The sequence below is a fragment of the Ovis aries genome, chromosome 11 (assembly GCF_016772045.2).
Source record: "Ovis aries strain OAR_USU_Benz2616 breed Rambouillet chromosome 11, ARS-UI_Ramb_v3.0, whole genome shotgun sequence".
Classification (NCBI taxonomy): Eukaryota; Metazoa; Chordata; class Mammalia; order Artiodactyla; family Bovidae; genus Ovis; species Ovis aries.
In genome coordinates, this window is record NC_056064.1 from 42,880,998 (window position 1) to 42,894,629 (window position 13,632).

Below are 13,632 nucleotides of genomic sequence, written 5' to 3' on the forward strand. Positions count from 1 at the left end.
GAATACACAGAAGAATTATACAAAAAAGTTCTTCATGACCCAGATAATTGCGATAGTGTGATCACTCACACTCACCTAGAGCCAGACATCCTGGAATGTGAAGTCAAGTGGGCCTTAGGAAGCATCACTACAGACATAGCTAGTGGACGTGATGGAATTCCAGCTGAGCTATTTCAAACCCTAAAAGATGATGCTGTGAAAGTGCTGCACTCAATATGCCAGCAAATTTGGAAAACTCAGCAGTGGCCACAGGACCAGAAAAGGTCAGTTTTCATTCCAATCCCAAAGAAAGGCAATGCCAAAGAATGCTCAAACTACCACACAATTGTACTCATCTCACACGCTAGTAATGCTCAAAATTCTCCAAGCCAGGCTTCAGCAATATGTGAACCGCGAACTTCCTGATGTTCAAGCTGGTTTTAGGAAAGGCAGAGGAACCAGAGATCAAATTGTCAACATCCGCTGGATCATCAAAAAAGCAAGAGAGTTCCAGAAAAACATCTATTTCTGCATTACTGACTATGCCAAAGTCTTTGACTGTGTGGATCACAATAAACTGTGGAAAATTCTGAAAGAGATGGGGATACCGGACCACCTGACCTGCCTCTTGAGAAACCTGTATGCAGGTCAGGAAGCAACAGTTAGAACTGGACATGGAACAACAGACTGGTTCCAAATAGGAAAAGGAGTACGTCAAGGCTGTATATTGTCACCCTGCTTATTTAACTTATATGCAGAGTACATCATGAGAAATGCTGGGCTGGTGGAAGCACAAGCCGGAAGCAAGACTGCCGGGAGAAATATCAATAACCTCAGATATGCAGATGATACCACCCTTATGAGAGAAAGTGAAGAAGAACTAAAGAGCCTCTTGATGAAAGTCAAAGAGGAGAGTGAAAAAGTTGGCTTAAAGCTCAACATTCAGAAAACTAAGATCACGGCATCCAGTCCCATCACTTCATGGCAAATAGATGGGGAAACAGTGGAAACAGTGGCTGACTTTATTTTTGGGGCTCCAAAATCACTGCAGATGGTGACTGCAGCCATGAAATTAAGAGATGCTTACTCCTTGGAAGGAAAGTTATGACCAACCTAGACAGCATATTAAAAAGCAGAGACATTACTTTGCCAACAAAGGTCCGTCTAGTCAAGGCTATGGTTTTTCCAGAGGTCATGTACGGATGTGAATTGGACTATAAAGAAAGCCGAGGGTCGAAGAATTGATGCTTTCGAACTGTGTTGTTGGAGAAGACTCTTGAGAGTCCCCTGGACTGCAAGGAGATCCAACCAGTCCATTCTAAAGCAGATCAGTCCTGGGTGTTCATTCGAAGGACTGATGTTGAAGCTGAAACTCCAATACTTTGGCCACCTGATGTGAAGAGCTAACTCATTTGAAAAGACTCTGATGCTGGGAAAGATTGAGGGCAGGAGGAGAAGGGGATGACAGAGGATGAGATGGTTGGATGGTATCACCAACTCAATGAGCATGCGTTTGCGTGGACTCCAGGAGTTAGTGATGGACAGGGAGACCTGCTGTGCTGCGGTTCATGGTGTTGCAAAGAGTTGGACATGACTGAGCGACTGAACTGAACTGAGCATTGGTACCTGGATTATGCAATACTTACACTGCAATCCTGTGTCAAGCTCAAAAGCATGAATGATCTTCAACAGCTCTTCAACAAGTTGACTAAATCTTGTACTTTCTTGTAGGCTTCTGAAAGTAAATTGATTGAAAGACACACTTAGCAAGAGATTATCAACTTAAGGACACTAAAATAAGAAAAGATATTAAACAAATAAAAAAAGATACAGCAACAGTAAAAAAAACAACTATTTGATAAGAACAGAGCTATTAAGTGTATTACACTATAATCAAAACATCATTGACAGCAGAATAAACCATAGAGCAGTATTGTTTTTATATACATGTATTTTTGCCATTCAAGCTTATCAAAAGCCTATAACTATCTAAAATAATAGTACTTTGAATGCACAGTAGATATAAATCCACTGCATGCAGAATTTAGTATTCTTAACATCTGAACCCCATCCACCCAAACACCTACTTCTACCTCTCAGGGATTTCTGCCAAATGATGATTACACTATTTTGAAATCACAGATAGATAGCAATGTCCAAAGAGAGATTTTGGTTTAGCAAAGTTGTAGGACAATATAATTTATTTATTCATTTAAATCTGAGTGACTACCATGTGCCAAACATTGGATAAATAGTATTGACCAAGATAGACAAAGCCAGTGTCCTAAAAGAACTTACATCCTGGCCAGAGGGACACACAATATATAAATCCACTGTGTTTGTGTGTAAACAATTAAGTAGAAACAAGTGCAAGAACGAAAAATAAAATCAGAATTAAGATAATGGGGAAAGGGTGGTACAGTCCTATATTAGATAAGACTGTAAGTTCTTATATCATTCAGAAGGATTAGAAAAAGGCAATGAATTGCAAATAACTGTACAAGGCAGATATACTATAAAACTCTCAGAGAAATGATTTTGAAAATAATTTACTCTGTCAGCTAAGCACCCTTTTATATATTTTTCTACTGATGAGTGGTTTGATAGGAACACCAACTATATTATTAAGGAATTTTCACTTTTTCCTGATGTTGTCACTTCTAACCTCCCATCAACTACCAAAATTATATACCTTTTGGTTATATCATTCTTACACAATGGACATTGTGAAGGCCCTTTCTTCTGGTTGAGAAGTTTCAGCATACAAAATCTATGAATTATAACAAATGAAAAGAACTCAAGTTATATTCTTTTTTGCAGATAAAATATTCAAAAAGCAAATAACCATGAAAAGATAATCTCTTGACTGCCCTTAAGAGCCATTTTAAAGGTAATAGCAGATGAGTTACAACAAGTGGCTTTCTTTAATTGTTTTTAGATGCTGCATAAGAAGAAAACCAAACTACATAAGCAATAATCTATGAAAACTGAACTTACATCCATATGTCTTTCTGTTATGATCAAATAAAACTTATTAAAAGTTAATATAGCATATTTAATGATATACTCATAAGCATTTCAGGCTGCATAATCGGAGAAGGCAATGGCAACCCACTCCAGTACTCTTGCCTGGAAAATCCCATGGACGGGGGAGCCTGGTGGGCTGCTCTCTATGCGGTCACACAGAGTCGGACACGACTGAAGTGACTTAGCAATCAGATGTAAATGGTTAAGTACTTCAGGTAAAATTATTATAATTAGTTTAAAAACTTAGCATCTCAATACAAAAGTTATAGTAATCAAGACAGTACGGTACTAGCATACAGATAGATAAACAGAACAGAATGAGAGTATAAGTCATACATCTGTAGTCAGGTGATTTTCAACAATAGCACCAAGACAATTAAAGGGAAAAAGAATAATCTTAATAGTACTCGGACAACTAAATATTCACATGCAAAAAAAACAAATATAGATTCCTACCTCACACAATACAGAAAAATTAACTCAAAATGGGTCACAGAACTAAATGCAAGAACTAAAATATAAATGTTTGTGACCATGGGTTAAGCAGTGATTTCTTAAATAAAGAAATGGCAAAAGCACAAGCAACCAAAGGAAAAAACGGGAATATCAAACTTTTGTGGTACAAATAATACCATGAAAAAACTGACAGGACAATCCACAGAACGAGAAAATATCTGTTAATCATATATTTGATAAGGGACTTGTATTCAGAATATATGAAGAACTCTTAAAACTCAATAAAAAAGAGACATAACCCAATTAAAAAATGGGCAAAGGATTTCAGAGCCATTTTCTCAAAAGATAAACACGTGACCAATAAGCACATGAAAAGCGACTTCTCTGGTGGTTTAAATGGTTGGGAATCTGCTTGCCAATGCAGGGGACATGGGTTCGATCCCTGGTCCAAGAAGATCCCACATGCCATGGGGCAACTGAGCCTGAGCACCACAACTAGAGATAAGCCCTCTCACTGCAATTAAGGCCTGATATAACCAAATAAATATGTTTTAAAACAGACAAAACAAAAAACTGAATTGTACACTTTAAATGAATGGATTTTATGGCATGTAAATTATATCTCAATAAGACATGTGTTTTTTTTTAAAAAAAAAAAAAACCTCAAAGCAGGAAGAAAACATGCTCATTTTTATATTTACAAGGCCCAACAGAGTGTCTGTTGAACCAGGTATTTGTTGAACCAAGCTGTTCACCAGAAATCTAAGGAATGAAGGAGGCTCACTCAGGCTTTTAGGATGGCTTGGGATCTAGAACAATTGTTTTGGTTGTCTCAGACAGTGAATATGGCTAAGAAGACTTTGATGATCATATGTAATGTGTTCAGAGTCAGCTTCCTTAATAAAGGAAATTACTGCTCCCATTGGCTGGTTGTGTCCATAAAGATCAACATTCCCTTAGGAAAAAGACAAAAGACCCCAGAGGTAGACAGAAAAGGGAAGACAGCAGTAGAAATAGCTGTGGTGATGATTATTAAAAGCAGTGATTTACTCATACAACCAATATTTAATGTTAGGAATCATTCTAATGCAAGAAATTCAGTGAAAAAGGAAAATAAAACCCCTGCCATTATAAAGGACATGATATTATGGTGAGGGAGGTGAGTGGGGAAGATATTAGAGAAGATACCAGGAAAGAAAAGATTATGGGAACTGAAAAGGCAGTGGGAAAGGTGAGTCAGCACACTTAAGAGAAGCCCTTTTAACTGGCCATGTCCTTTAACATGCATTGCTCTGCCAACACAACCCTGAAGTATCATCTTCATTTTACAGTAGAGATTTGTCCCAGATCACACAGTCATCAAGTAAGTGGTAAAGGTGATATTGGATCTAGAACTTAAATGTATTGCAACAGCAAAGCCCATGGCTTTTCCACCAGAGAAAGTAAATGTAGGTAGGGTTGGTCAAGGAGACCCAGGGGTCCTTCTACAACCTCTACACCTATATAGATGCTTGAACAACCACATTGCACTTGACAACATATAGGTTAGGAAATGGGGGGTGTCAAAAAGCTAGCTGCTTTGTATAAAAAGTCCATTTAAAGAGCCAAAACAGGGACTTCCCTGGAGGTCCAGCAGGGGAATTAAGATCATATATGTTGGTGTGGTGTAGCCAAAAAATAAACTTTTTAATTAAAAAAAAAAAAAAAGAGCCACAAAATAGAGGCTACCACTCCTTGAGAAGATGCAAATACTACCTGCACTCTACCACAATGGCTCTGCTGCTGCTGCTAAGTCGCTTCAGTTGTGTCTGACTCTGTGCGACCCTAGAGACGGCAGCCCACCAGGCTCCCCTGTCCCTGGGATTCTCCAGGCAAGAACACTGGAGTGGGTTGCCATTGCCTTCTTCAGTGCAGGAAAGTGCAAAGTGAAAGTGAAGTCGCTCAGTTGTGTCTGACTCTTAGCGACCCCATGGACTGCAGCCTACCAGGCTCCTCTGTCCGTGGGATTTGCCAGGCAAAAGTATTAGAGTGGGGTGCTACTGCCTTCCCCAATAATGGCTCTAGGAGGCATCAAAGCATTGCACTGGCAAATGGCACAATTCAGCAATTCAGAGTAGAGGTAGGGAGGTCATTCCCTAAACACAAGACTGTAGAATACAGTAGGGAAGCTATAGGATGATAAGCTAAGCTATAGATGCTGCAGCCTGTACGTAATTACACAAACAACACCAGAGAAGCAGATAAGTAGAAAACAACCAAGATATGGGTTGCAATCTTTCTTTAAGGTAGGAAGAGGACAGACGCATAAAGGTTATTAACTAAACTCCAAAGAGAAAATGAACTTATACATGATTTGAAAAGACTGAGGTAAGGAAAACATTGACAGATCAACAGAACACTGGCATGTCTTTCAGGGCTCTGAAGACTTTATTAAACTCTATTTTAGAGCTCTGGGGAATCTACATAATATACTGATTAAATGAGAACACGTATACAAGTTCTACACAAGGTTCTCAATGAAAAGGTCTGAGACAAGTGTCGGGCTTCTTGGGTTTCTAAAGCCCAATGCTTAAGGAAAGGCAATACATTTTTAAAGCAAATGTCGTTATGTTTTCCAAAGGGCAGCTTCACCTTTACAAGAAAAAACTGATGGAGAATACTAAAATCACAGTGCCACAAAACTAATTTAGGGGATTTTGAGAGTACTCATTTTTGAGCATATCTGTACCCTGAACAGTTTAACAAGTTATGGAAACTCATTTAATTTTGAGTTGCTTGTCCAAGTCTATCCTGGCAGGAAGTAAAGAATAGTTTTAAGTCTAGGCAAAATAAAGGCAAGCTGACTTTTTGGCTACATTGTTATACTGGGTGCCCTGGATTACTGTCAGGAGAGCCAAGATAATGGACTAATACTGTCCCTTGTTAGAGGAAATAAAGACCCTGACAGCTCCATGGCTTAGTTTCTCAGCATCCACTTACGTTGCTGGTCCCACCAAACCTTGTCAGTTTGTTTTCTTGATCAAACCTCTGGTTTGTACTTCAGTTCCAACAATTAAGATGCTATCTTGAGTTCTTCATCTGGGAGATTCTGCCTGACTTCCTTCCCGAGTATCGCAGTCCTGTGGATCAAGGCTCTTGTTTCCTCGGGATGAGAATCTTACCGCTAACCCTCAACCTCCCGTGGCTGGGTTGCTGTTACTTTTCTTCCTTTGTAACTGCCACCCTGAACTTCTCATTTCTGCTGCTAGACTCCTGCAAGACTACGTTCATCTACTTGATAGAGTATCCATCTCTTGCCTACTTCTGGCCCTCTGACATACCAAGCTATTGCTACATTCCAGAATTCCCTGATATCATGATCTAATGTATCTGGCCATGAAACCTCCCTGACACTGACTTATCACTTCTCTGGATCTCCTCAGTTAACTGACCCCAAGACTTGCTTTACTTGGTCTTTCTGGTCTTTCAACCTCAGCCATGCTTGTTCTAGTCTCTCTTATTAATACTATCCTCCAAATAAGTGTCTAGAAAGGTCACCATTTCAGAACACTGCTTCTTAAATTTTAATGTACATAAGAATCTCCTAGGGATCTTGTTCAAATGCACATTCTGATTCAGTAGGTTTGGGGTAAGGCTGAGATTCTAGCAAGTTTCCATGTGATGTGGTTGCTGCAGAGCCAGGAGTCCCACTTTGAGTAGTCAATTTTCTAGAGCTGTGTTATCCAACACAGCTGCCACATGTGGCTACTGAGCACTTGAAATGTGGCCAGTCTGAACTAAGATGTATGTTAAGTATGGAAAAACACAGGCTTTCAGAGACTTACCATAAAAACGAATGTCAATTATTTCACTAATTTTTTTTATATTTTGAAATGATAAAATTTTAGTCATAACTGGATTAAAAATATATAACTGTAGTTAATTTCACCTTAAAAAAAAAACTTTTAGTAGGGACTTTTCTAGTGGTCCAGTGGTTAGGACTCCACACTTCTAGTGCAGGGGGAATTAAGTTCCATCCCTGGTCTGGGAACTAAGATACCACATGCCTTGGCACAGGGAAAAAAAAAAAAAAAATCTTTTAATAATGTGGCTATAAGAAAATTTAAGTTAGATTTATGGCTCAGATTATATCTCTTTGGACAATGTGGTCTAGATCTTTCAAAAAGTACTATACATTTCATCTGTTGTTTAGAAACTACAAGCTAATGCAGGAATGACCTAACATTTTCTAAACTGGTACTACTGTAGCTTTTGTTTACCTCAGGAAAGACTTCAGATTTAATGCTTGGGGGTATTTTTCTGAGCTTTCTTTTCATATAGATCAAGGTGTTATTCAGACTATAAAGGTATTACAGAAGCTGCTGCTGCTAAGTCACTTCAGCCGTGTCTGACTCTGTGTGACCCCACAGACGGCAGCCTGCCAGGCTCCCCCGTCCCTGGGATTCTCCAGGCAAGAACACTGGAGTGGGCTACTTCATGAAAAGTTGATATATCACACTGGCATTATATTACAATTTTAATTCTAATATACCACTTAAAATATGGCTGCCTTTTCTGCTTGTCGTATCCTCCATATTAAGAATTGCAAGCCTTTTTCAATCTCCTCTAGTTACCAACTTTATTTAACCTTCTCAATCTCAACAATGTCTTCACCTCCAACTTCACTGAGCTCAACTACCTCATCCACCCCTACTCTATCTCAAAATCTTTCTATAGAATTAATTTCCTTTTCCTTCATTACTGTTTATAAATAACATTTCTCTTTCTTGCATCCCTTTTCTATTTCAATCCCTTCTGTCTCTTCTTGCACCTTCTCTGTTTTGCAAGTATCTCTCCTCTGAGGGCTCCTTTCTCTTCTAGTACGGCTCCTCTATATTAATTTATATGCAGAGTACATCATGAGAAAGACTGGGCTGGAGGAAGCAAAGCTGGAATGAAGACTGCCGGGAGAAATAGCAATAACCTCAGATATGCAGATGATACCACCCTTATGAGAGAAAGTGAAGAACTAAAGAGCCTCTTGATGAAAGTCAAAGAGGAGAGCGAAAAAGTTGGCTTAAAGCGCAACATTCAGAAAACTAAGATCACGGCATCCAGTCCCATCACTTCATGGCAAATAGATGGGGAAACAGTGGAAACAGTGGCTGACCTTATTTTGGGGGGCTCCAAAATCAGTGCAGATGGTGATTGCAGCCATGAACTTAAAAGACGCTTACTCCTTGGAAAGAAAGTTATGACCAACCTAGACAGTATATTAAAAAGCAGAGACATTACTTTGCCAACAAAGGTCTGTCTAGCCAAGGCTATGGTTTTCCAGTGGTCATGTATGGATGTGAGAGTCGGACTATGAAGAAAGCTGAGCGCCAAAGAATTGATGCTTTTGAACTGTGGTGTTGGAGAAGACTCTTCAGTCCCTTGGACTGCAAGGAGATCCAACCAGTCCATCCTAAAGGAGATCAGTTCTGGGTGTTCATTGGAAGGACTGATGTTGAAGCTGAAACTCCAATACTTTGGCCATCTGATGCGAAGAGCTGACTCATTTGAAAAGACCCTGATACTGGGAAAGATTGAGGACAGGAGGAGAAGGGGACGACAGAGGATGAGGTGGTTGGATGGCATCACCGACTCGATGGACATGGGTTTAGGTGGACTCCAGGAGTTGGTGATGGACAGGGAGACCTGGCGTGCTGCAGTTCATGGGGTCGCAAAGAGTCGGACACGACTGATTTGACTGAACTGAACTGATTACATAGGAAAAGTTAGCTTCTTTTTCCTGCACGTATTTTTTCTTCTCTTCATACCTCTGGTCATATTACTTCCTCTGCCTGTAAAACTGCCTTTTTCCACATGCTCTCAAAGAAATGAATGTTCATAATTTAATCTCTCCTTTACATACTACAATACTGTGTATTCATTATTCCAGGTGATAGGAAAGCATACAGGACATTTCAGAAAGATTCTTGTCAAACAACAGTGAAAGTTCCAGCATTTAAAAGGTTAGTCTTCAGTGCTCTGTAACCTTTTCTTTTCTTTACTTATTTTTGTGTGTGTAACCTTTTAAATACTGGGACTTTAAAATGTTGTTTTACAAAAGTATTGATAACACTTCCCTGGTGAACCAATAGTTAAGACTGCCTGCAATGAAAGGGATATGGGTTTGACCTCTGGTCCAGGAAGATGCCACATGCCACAGGGCAACTAAACTGGTATCCCACAACTATTGAAACCCACCCACCAAAACAAGAGAAGCCACCACAATGAGAAGCCCATGTACTATAGCCAGAGAGTAGTACCTGCTCGCCACAACTACAGAAAGCCTAAGCACAGCAATGAAGACCCAGCACAGTCAAAAAAAAATTAGAAAAAAAAAAAGTTTCTTAAAAAAAAAAAAAAATCTACAAAAAAACTGCCCCTATACCACAGGTAGTTTGAGACACTTCTCTCTAGAGGCCACAGAACTAAAAATTCTTGAAGCAGCGATAAAGCCTTGCTGTCTTGGCACCTGACCAGGGAGATGGACCTGAGGAATGAGAAGGAAAGTGCTGGGAAGAGAGCTAGGCCAGTGGGCTGTCCTGGGAAAGGTGCGAGAGGCCATGAAAATGGCCTCTGGATCCTTACTGGGACAGCTAAATAGCAAGAAGTAAGATTCAGAGGAAGGAAGGGGCCGGCAAGCTGGCAGCCTTGTGTTCAGAGGATATTCCTCCAAAGGGAACAGGTTTCCTCCAGTTCCAGTTAGTCCTTTTTTTCCAATAATTTTTTTCTTATTTTTAATTGAAGGATAATTGCTTTACAATATTGTGTTGGTTTCTGCCATATATCAACATGAATCAGTCATAGCTCTGACCAATAGGTCATCTGTCACCTCCCTCTTGAATCTCCCTCTCATCTCATTATTCTTAAATCAGAAGCTTTTCAGGAATTTTTAGGTTATAGTAACATTCCAAGCTGATGAAAATTATGAACTATCTTCCCAGAAAATTGCACAGGCCCATAGTTTTTAATATAATTGAATTTAAAATTCAATATAATTCTAGGAAATTAAAGAAAACCATTCAGGAGTGCTAAGTTACAAACTCTTGAATTTCAAAATTTCTTACAGGATACTTAAGAAATTGATTTTTTTTTCCCCTGGGGATGGAAGGGCAGGCAGGGGTTTTGAGGTAGGAGGAAAGAATACTTTGCATCATATAACCTTTTATGCTAGTAGACTCATTACCATGGACATAGCATTCCTTTTCAATTAAAATAGAAAAAAATATTTAAAAACAATTGGCATGCAGGGCAAGTTTCAATCATAGTTTAAAATCAGGGAAAGGAGAAAACCCTTGTTCTACAAAATCACCTACCAAACTTTTCCGAAATTCTTCTATCCAAGAAAGATATCCATGGACTTCCCTGGTGGTCCAGTGGATAAGAATTCGCCTATTAACGCAAGAGACACCAGTTCAATCCCTGGTCCGGGAAGATTCCACATGTCACAGGGCAACTAAGCCTGTGTGCCACAATTAATGAGCCTGCGCATCCTACAGCCCATGCTCCAAAACAAGAAAAGCCACTGCAATGAGAAGCCTGCACATGGTAACTAAAAGTAACCTCCATTCACTGCAATAGAGAAAGCCCAAAGTGCAGCAACAAAGACCCAGTGCAGCCAAAACAAATAAATAACTACAAGGAAAAAAAAAAAACAAACCCCAACTGGCTTGAAAAAAAGGAAACATCCATTCCAAAGGAGAAGATCCTTAAAAATATAACTTGAACCACTGGTATGAATGAATTTCAGCCTAAATATACACTGATATCAGATTCCTTATTTTCACAAGGATTATGAAGCAGGCAAACATTGAACCTCAGAGGTCAGAGAGCAGAAGGACATCCAGAAATGAACAGAAAGGAGAAAACTGGGACAGTTGAAACACAATTTGATAATTTCACAATTGCCTGCAATCTGCTTCCACCCTTGGACACAAAAAACAAACAGCTCTTCAAAGTGATTTCATATCCCACTAGATAAATGTGCCAATATTTTACCTCAAACTATGGCTACAAGCAACTTACAATTCTTTTCCACATAATTGAAGAAGCTAAAACTTCAGTAGTTGTTTTCTGTATTATGAAGAATAAGTACAAAAGCTAATTATGGAGCTACATAGAACATTCAAACTTACTTGCAAAATATGTGGTCACACTTTGTAGAGACAGGCTCTTTGATCAACTCCAGACTATAAAGGTGGGAGGGGGGAGAAAATAAACGAAGGTCAGTAATTCATTTAAAAATAAGTGTGTTCTGGGGTACATTAACTCTGGCGATCCAGTGGTTAAGACTCCGGGCTTCCAACGCAGGGGACTTGGGTTCGATTTCTGTCAGGAACTAGGTAAGATCCCACAAGCTGCGCAGCACAGCCAAAAAACAGATAAGGATTTTTTTAGTATAAACATGAAACTATTATTACTCCTAAAAAATAATTTCCTTCACATCATCTAATATACAACTAATGTTCTAATTTCCTTCACTGTCTCATAAAAATTTAATCATTACATCCATTTAAGTCAGGATCCAAACAAGATACACATCCTGCATTTGGTGGATATGTCTCAAGTTTCTTTTAATCTACAGACTTCTCTTTTCCTTCCTTGTCATTTATTTAAAAAACTAGGTCATTTGACCTGTAGAATTACCCAGATTCTGGATTTTGTTGATTATAACGCTATAATATGGTTTAACTTGTCCCTCTAATCTCCACTTCCTGTAAACGAGGCTTGATCAAAACCAGGTTCAATTTTTGTCAAGAACACTCTACAGATGGTTCTGTGTACTTTTATTACATCACTGCAGGAGGTACATGATGTTTGGTTTGTGATTACTTTGTAAGAACAGTGTAAAAAACCCTCACTGAAGAAAATTCAGAAAACAATAAACTTGGAAAAATAATCTCTCCAGAAAAGAAAATATATCATCCAAATTGCTATCCCTGCCCATCTAACCACAAAATTTCAAGGTGCTCCTGAGATTAATTCACTTAACAATTTATTAAGTATTTATTGTGCTTCTCCTATGTGCAAGTACTGCTCCCAGAGATAGAAATACAGCAGCAAACAAAATAAAGACTGCCCTCATAGAACTTACATTCTAGCTGAGGTAGATAGTTGGTTGAGAAACAAAGATGTATGGGAATGGTGCTAAAAAGAAAAATAAACCAGGATAAGGGGAAAGGGGGTGCAGTGTGTTGTGGTGAGGGGTTTACACACAAGGTAGTCAGAAAAGGTCTCATGAAAGGGTGACACTGGTGGACAGCTGAGCAATGTGAGGAAACCAGTTGTGCAAAGGTTGGAAGAAGAACATTTCAGCAGGGGAGCAGAGAAGACGGTCTCTGAGCAGGACCATGCCCAGGGTTTTTGAAGGACAGTGAGTAGGCCAGGGGCCAGGATGGAATGATTAAGGTGGAGATACTAGTGGAAGAGGTCAGAGAGGTAGCTGGGAGCCTGAGTAGGGAGGGACCTACAGGCTGTTTTAAGTCTCTGGTGTTTATTCTGAATGAGAGCTTCAGAAACTGATTTTTGGTAAAGTCCAAGCAAGGCATCAAAGAACAGGTAACCTGTGTGTATGATAGGAATGTGGCCTGTTAAATATTTAACATTTTAGAAAGGGATGACAAGAAAAGCTGGGGGACAATAGTCTCTTGTGAAGGGCTCAGTAACATAACTCTTGCAATCATGGGGTTTCTGACGCAGCACAGGGCAATAAAAAGGAAAATACCAGAGTAAGTCAGAGACTGGGTTTCTACTACAATTCTCTTTGTTAGCAGAGTGATCTCAGGCCAACCACTCTACCTAAACCTCAGTTTCCTTCTCGGTCACCCACTCTACCAATGTCTTAAGGCTATTGTGAGAACAAAAGTAAATGCTACTTGGGAAAATGTTTACAACCTGTTACCAAATCATTATTCCTCAGATAGGCTAGATAGCAAAAGAAATTCTCAGTAAAAGAGAAATTGGATTTAGTTATGACACCAGATGGCTCTCATTCTCACCACTGACTCAATTTTGAAATAATTATATTTCAGTATGGTAATTAAAAACTAAGCTATACAAACATACTGTAAACACAAACTTTGAACAGATGAAAATTCCAATATGTAAAAAGGTAATGACTGTTGAAGGAAAAGCCTGGAG

At 39.2% G+C, this 13,632-nt stretch overlaps 1 protein-coding gene across 50 annotated transcripts in view; it reads right to left on the reverse strand.

Moving 5' to 3' along the window:
* BRCA1 (BRCA1 DNA repair associated) overlaps positions 1–13,632 on the reverse strand; it is a 67,590-nt gene that overhangs the window by 49,826 nt on the left and 4,132 nt on the right. For all 50 annotated transcript variants that reach the window (XM_060395679.1, XM_060395659.1, XM_060395687.1 and 47 more), the window contains exons 3-5: positions 11,628–11,681; positions 2,672–2,749; positions 1,626–1,714 (exon numbers count right to left, since the gene is read on the reverse strand). In XM_060395679.1, coding sequence (XP_060251662.1) covers positions 1,626–1,714; positions 2,672–2,749; positions 11,628–11,681 — 221 coding nt within the window. The remainder of the gene's footprint in view (positions 1–1,625; positions 1,715–2,671; positions 2,750–11,627; positions 11,682–13,632) is intronic.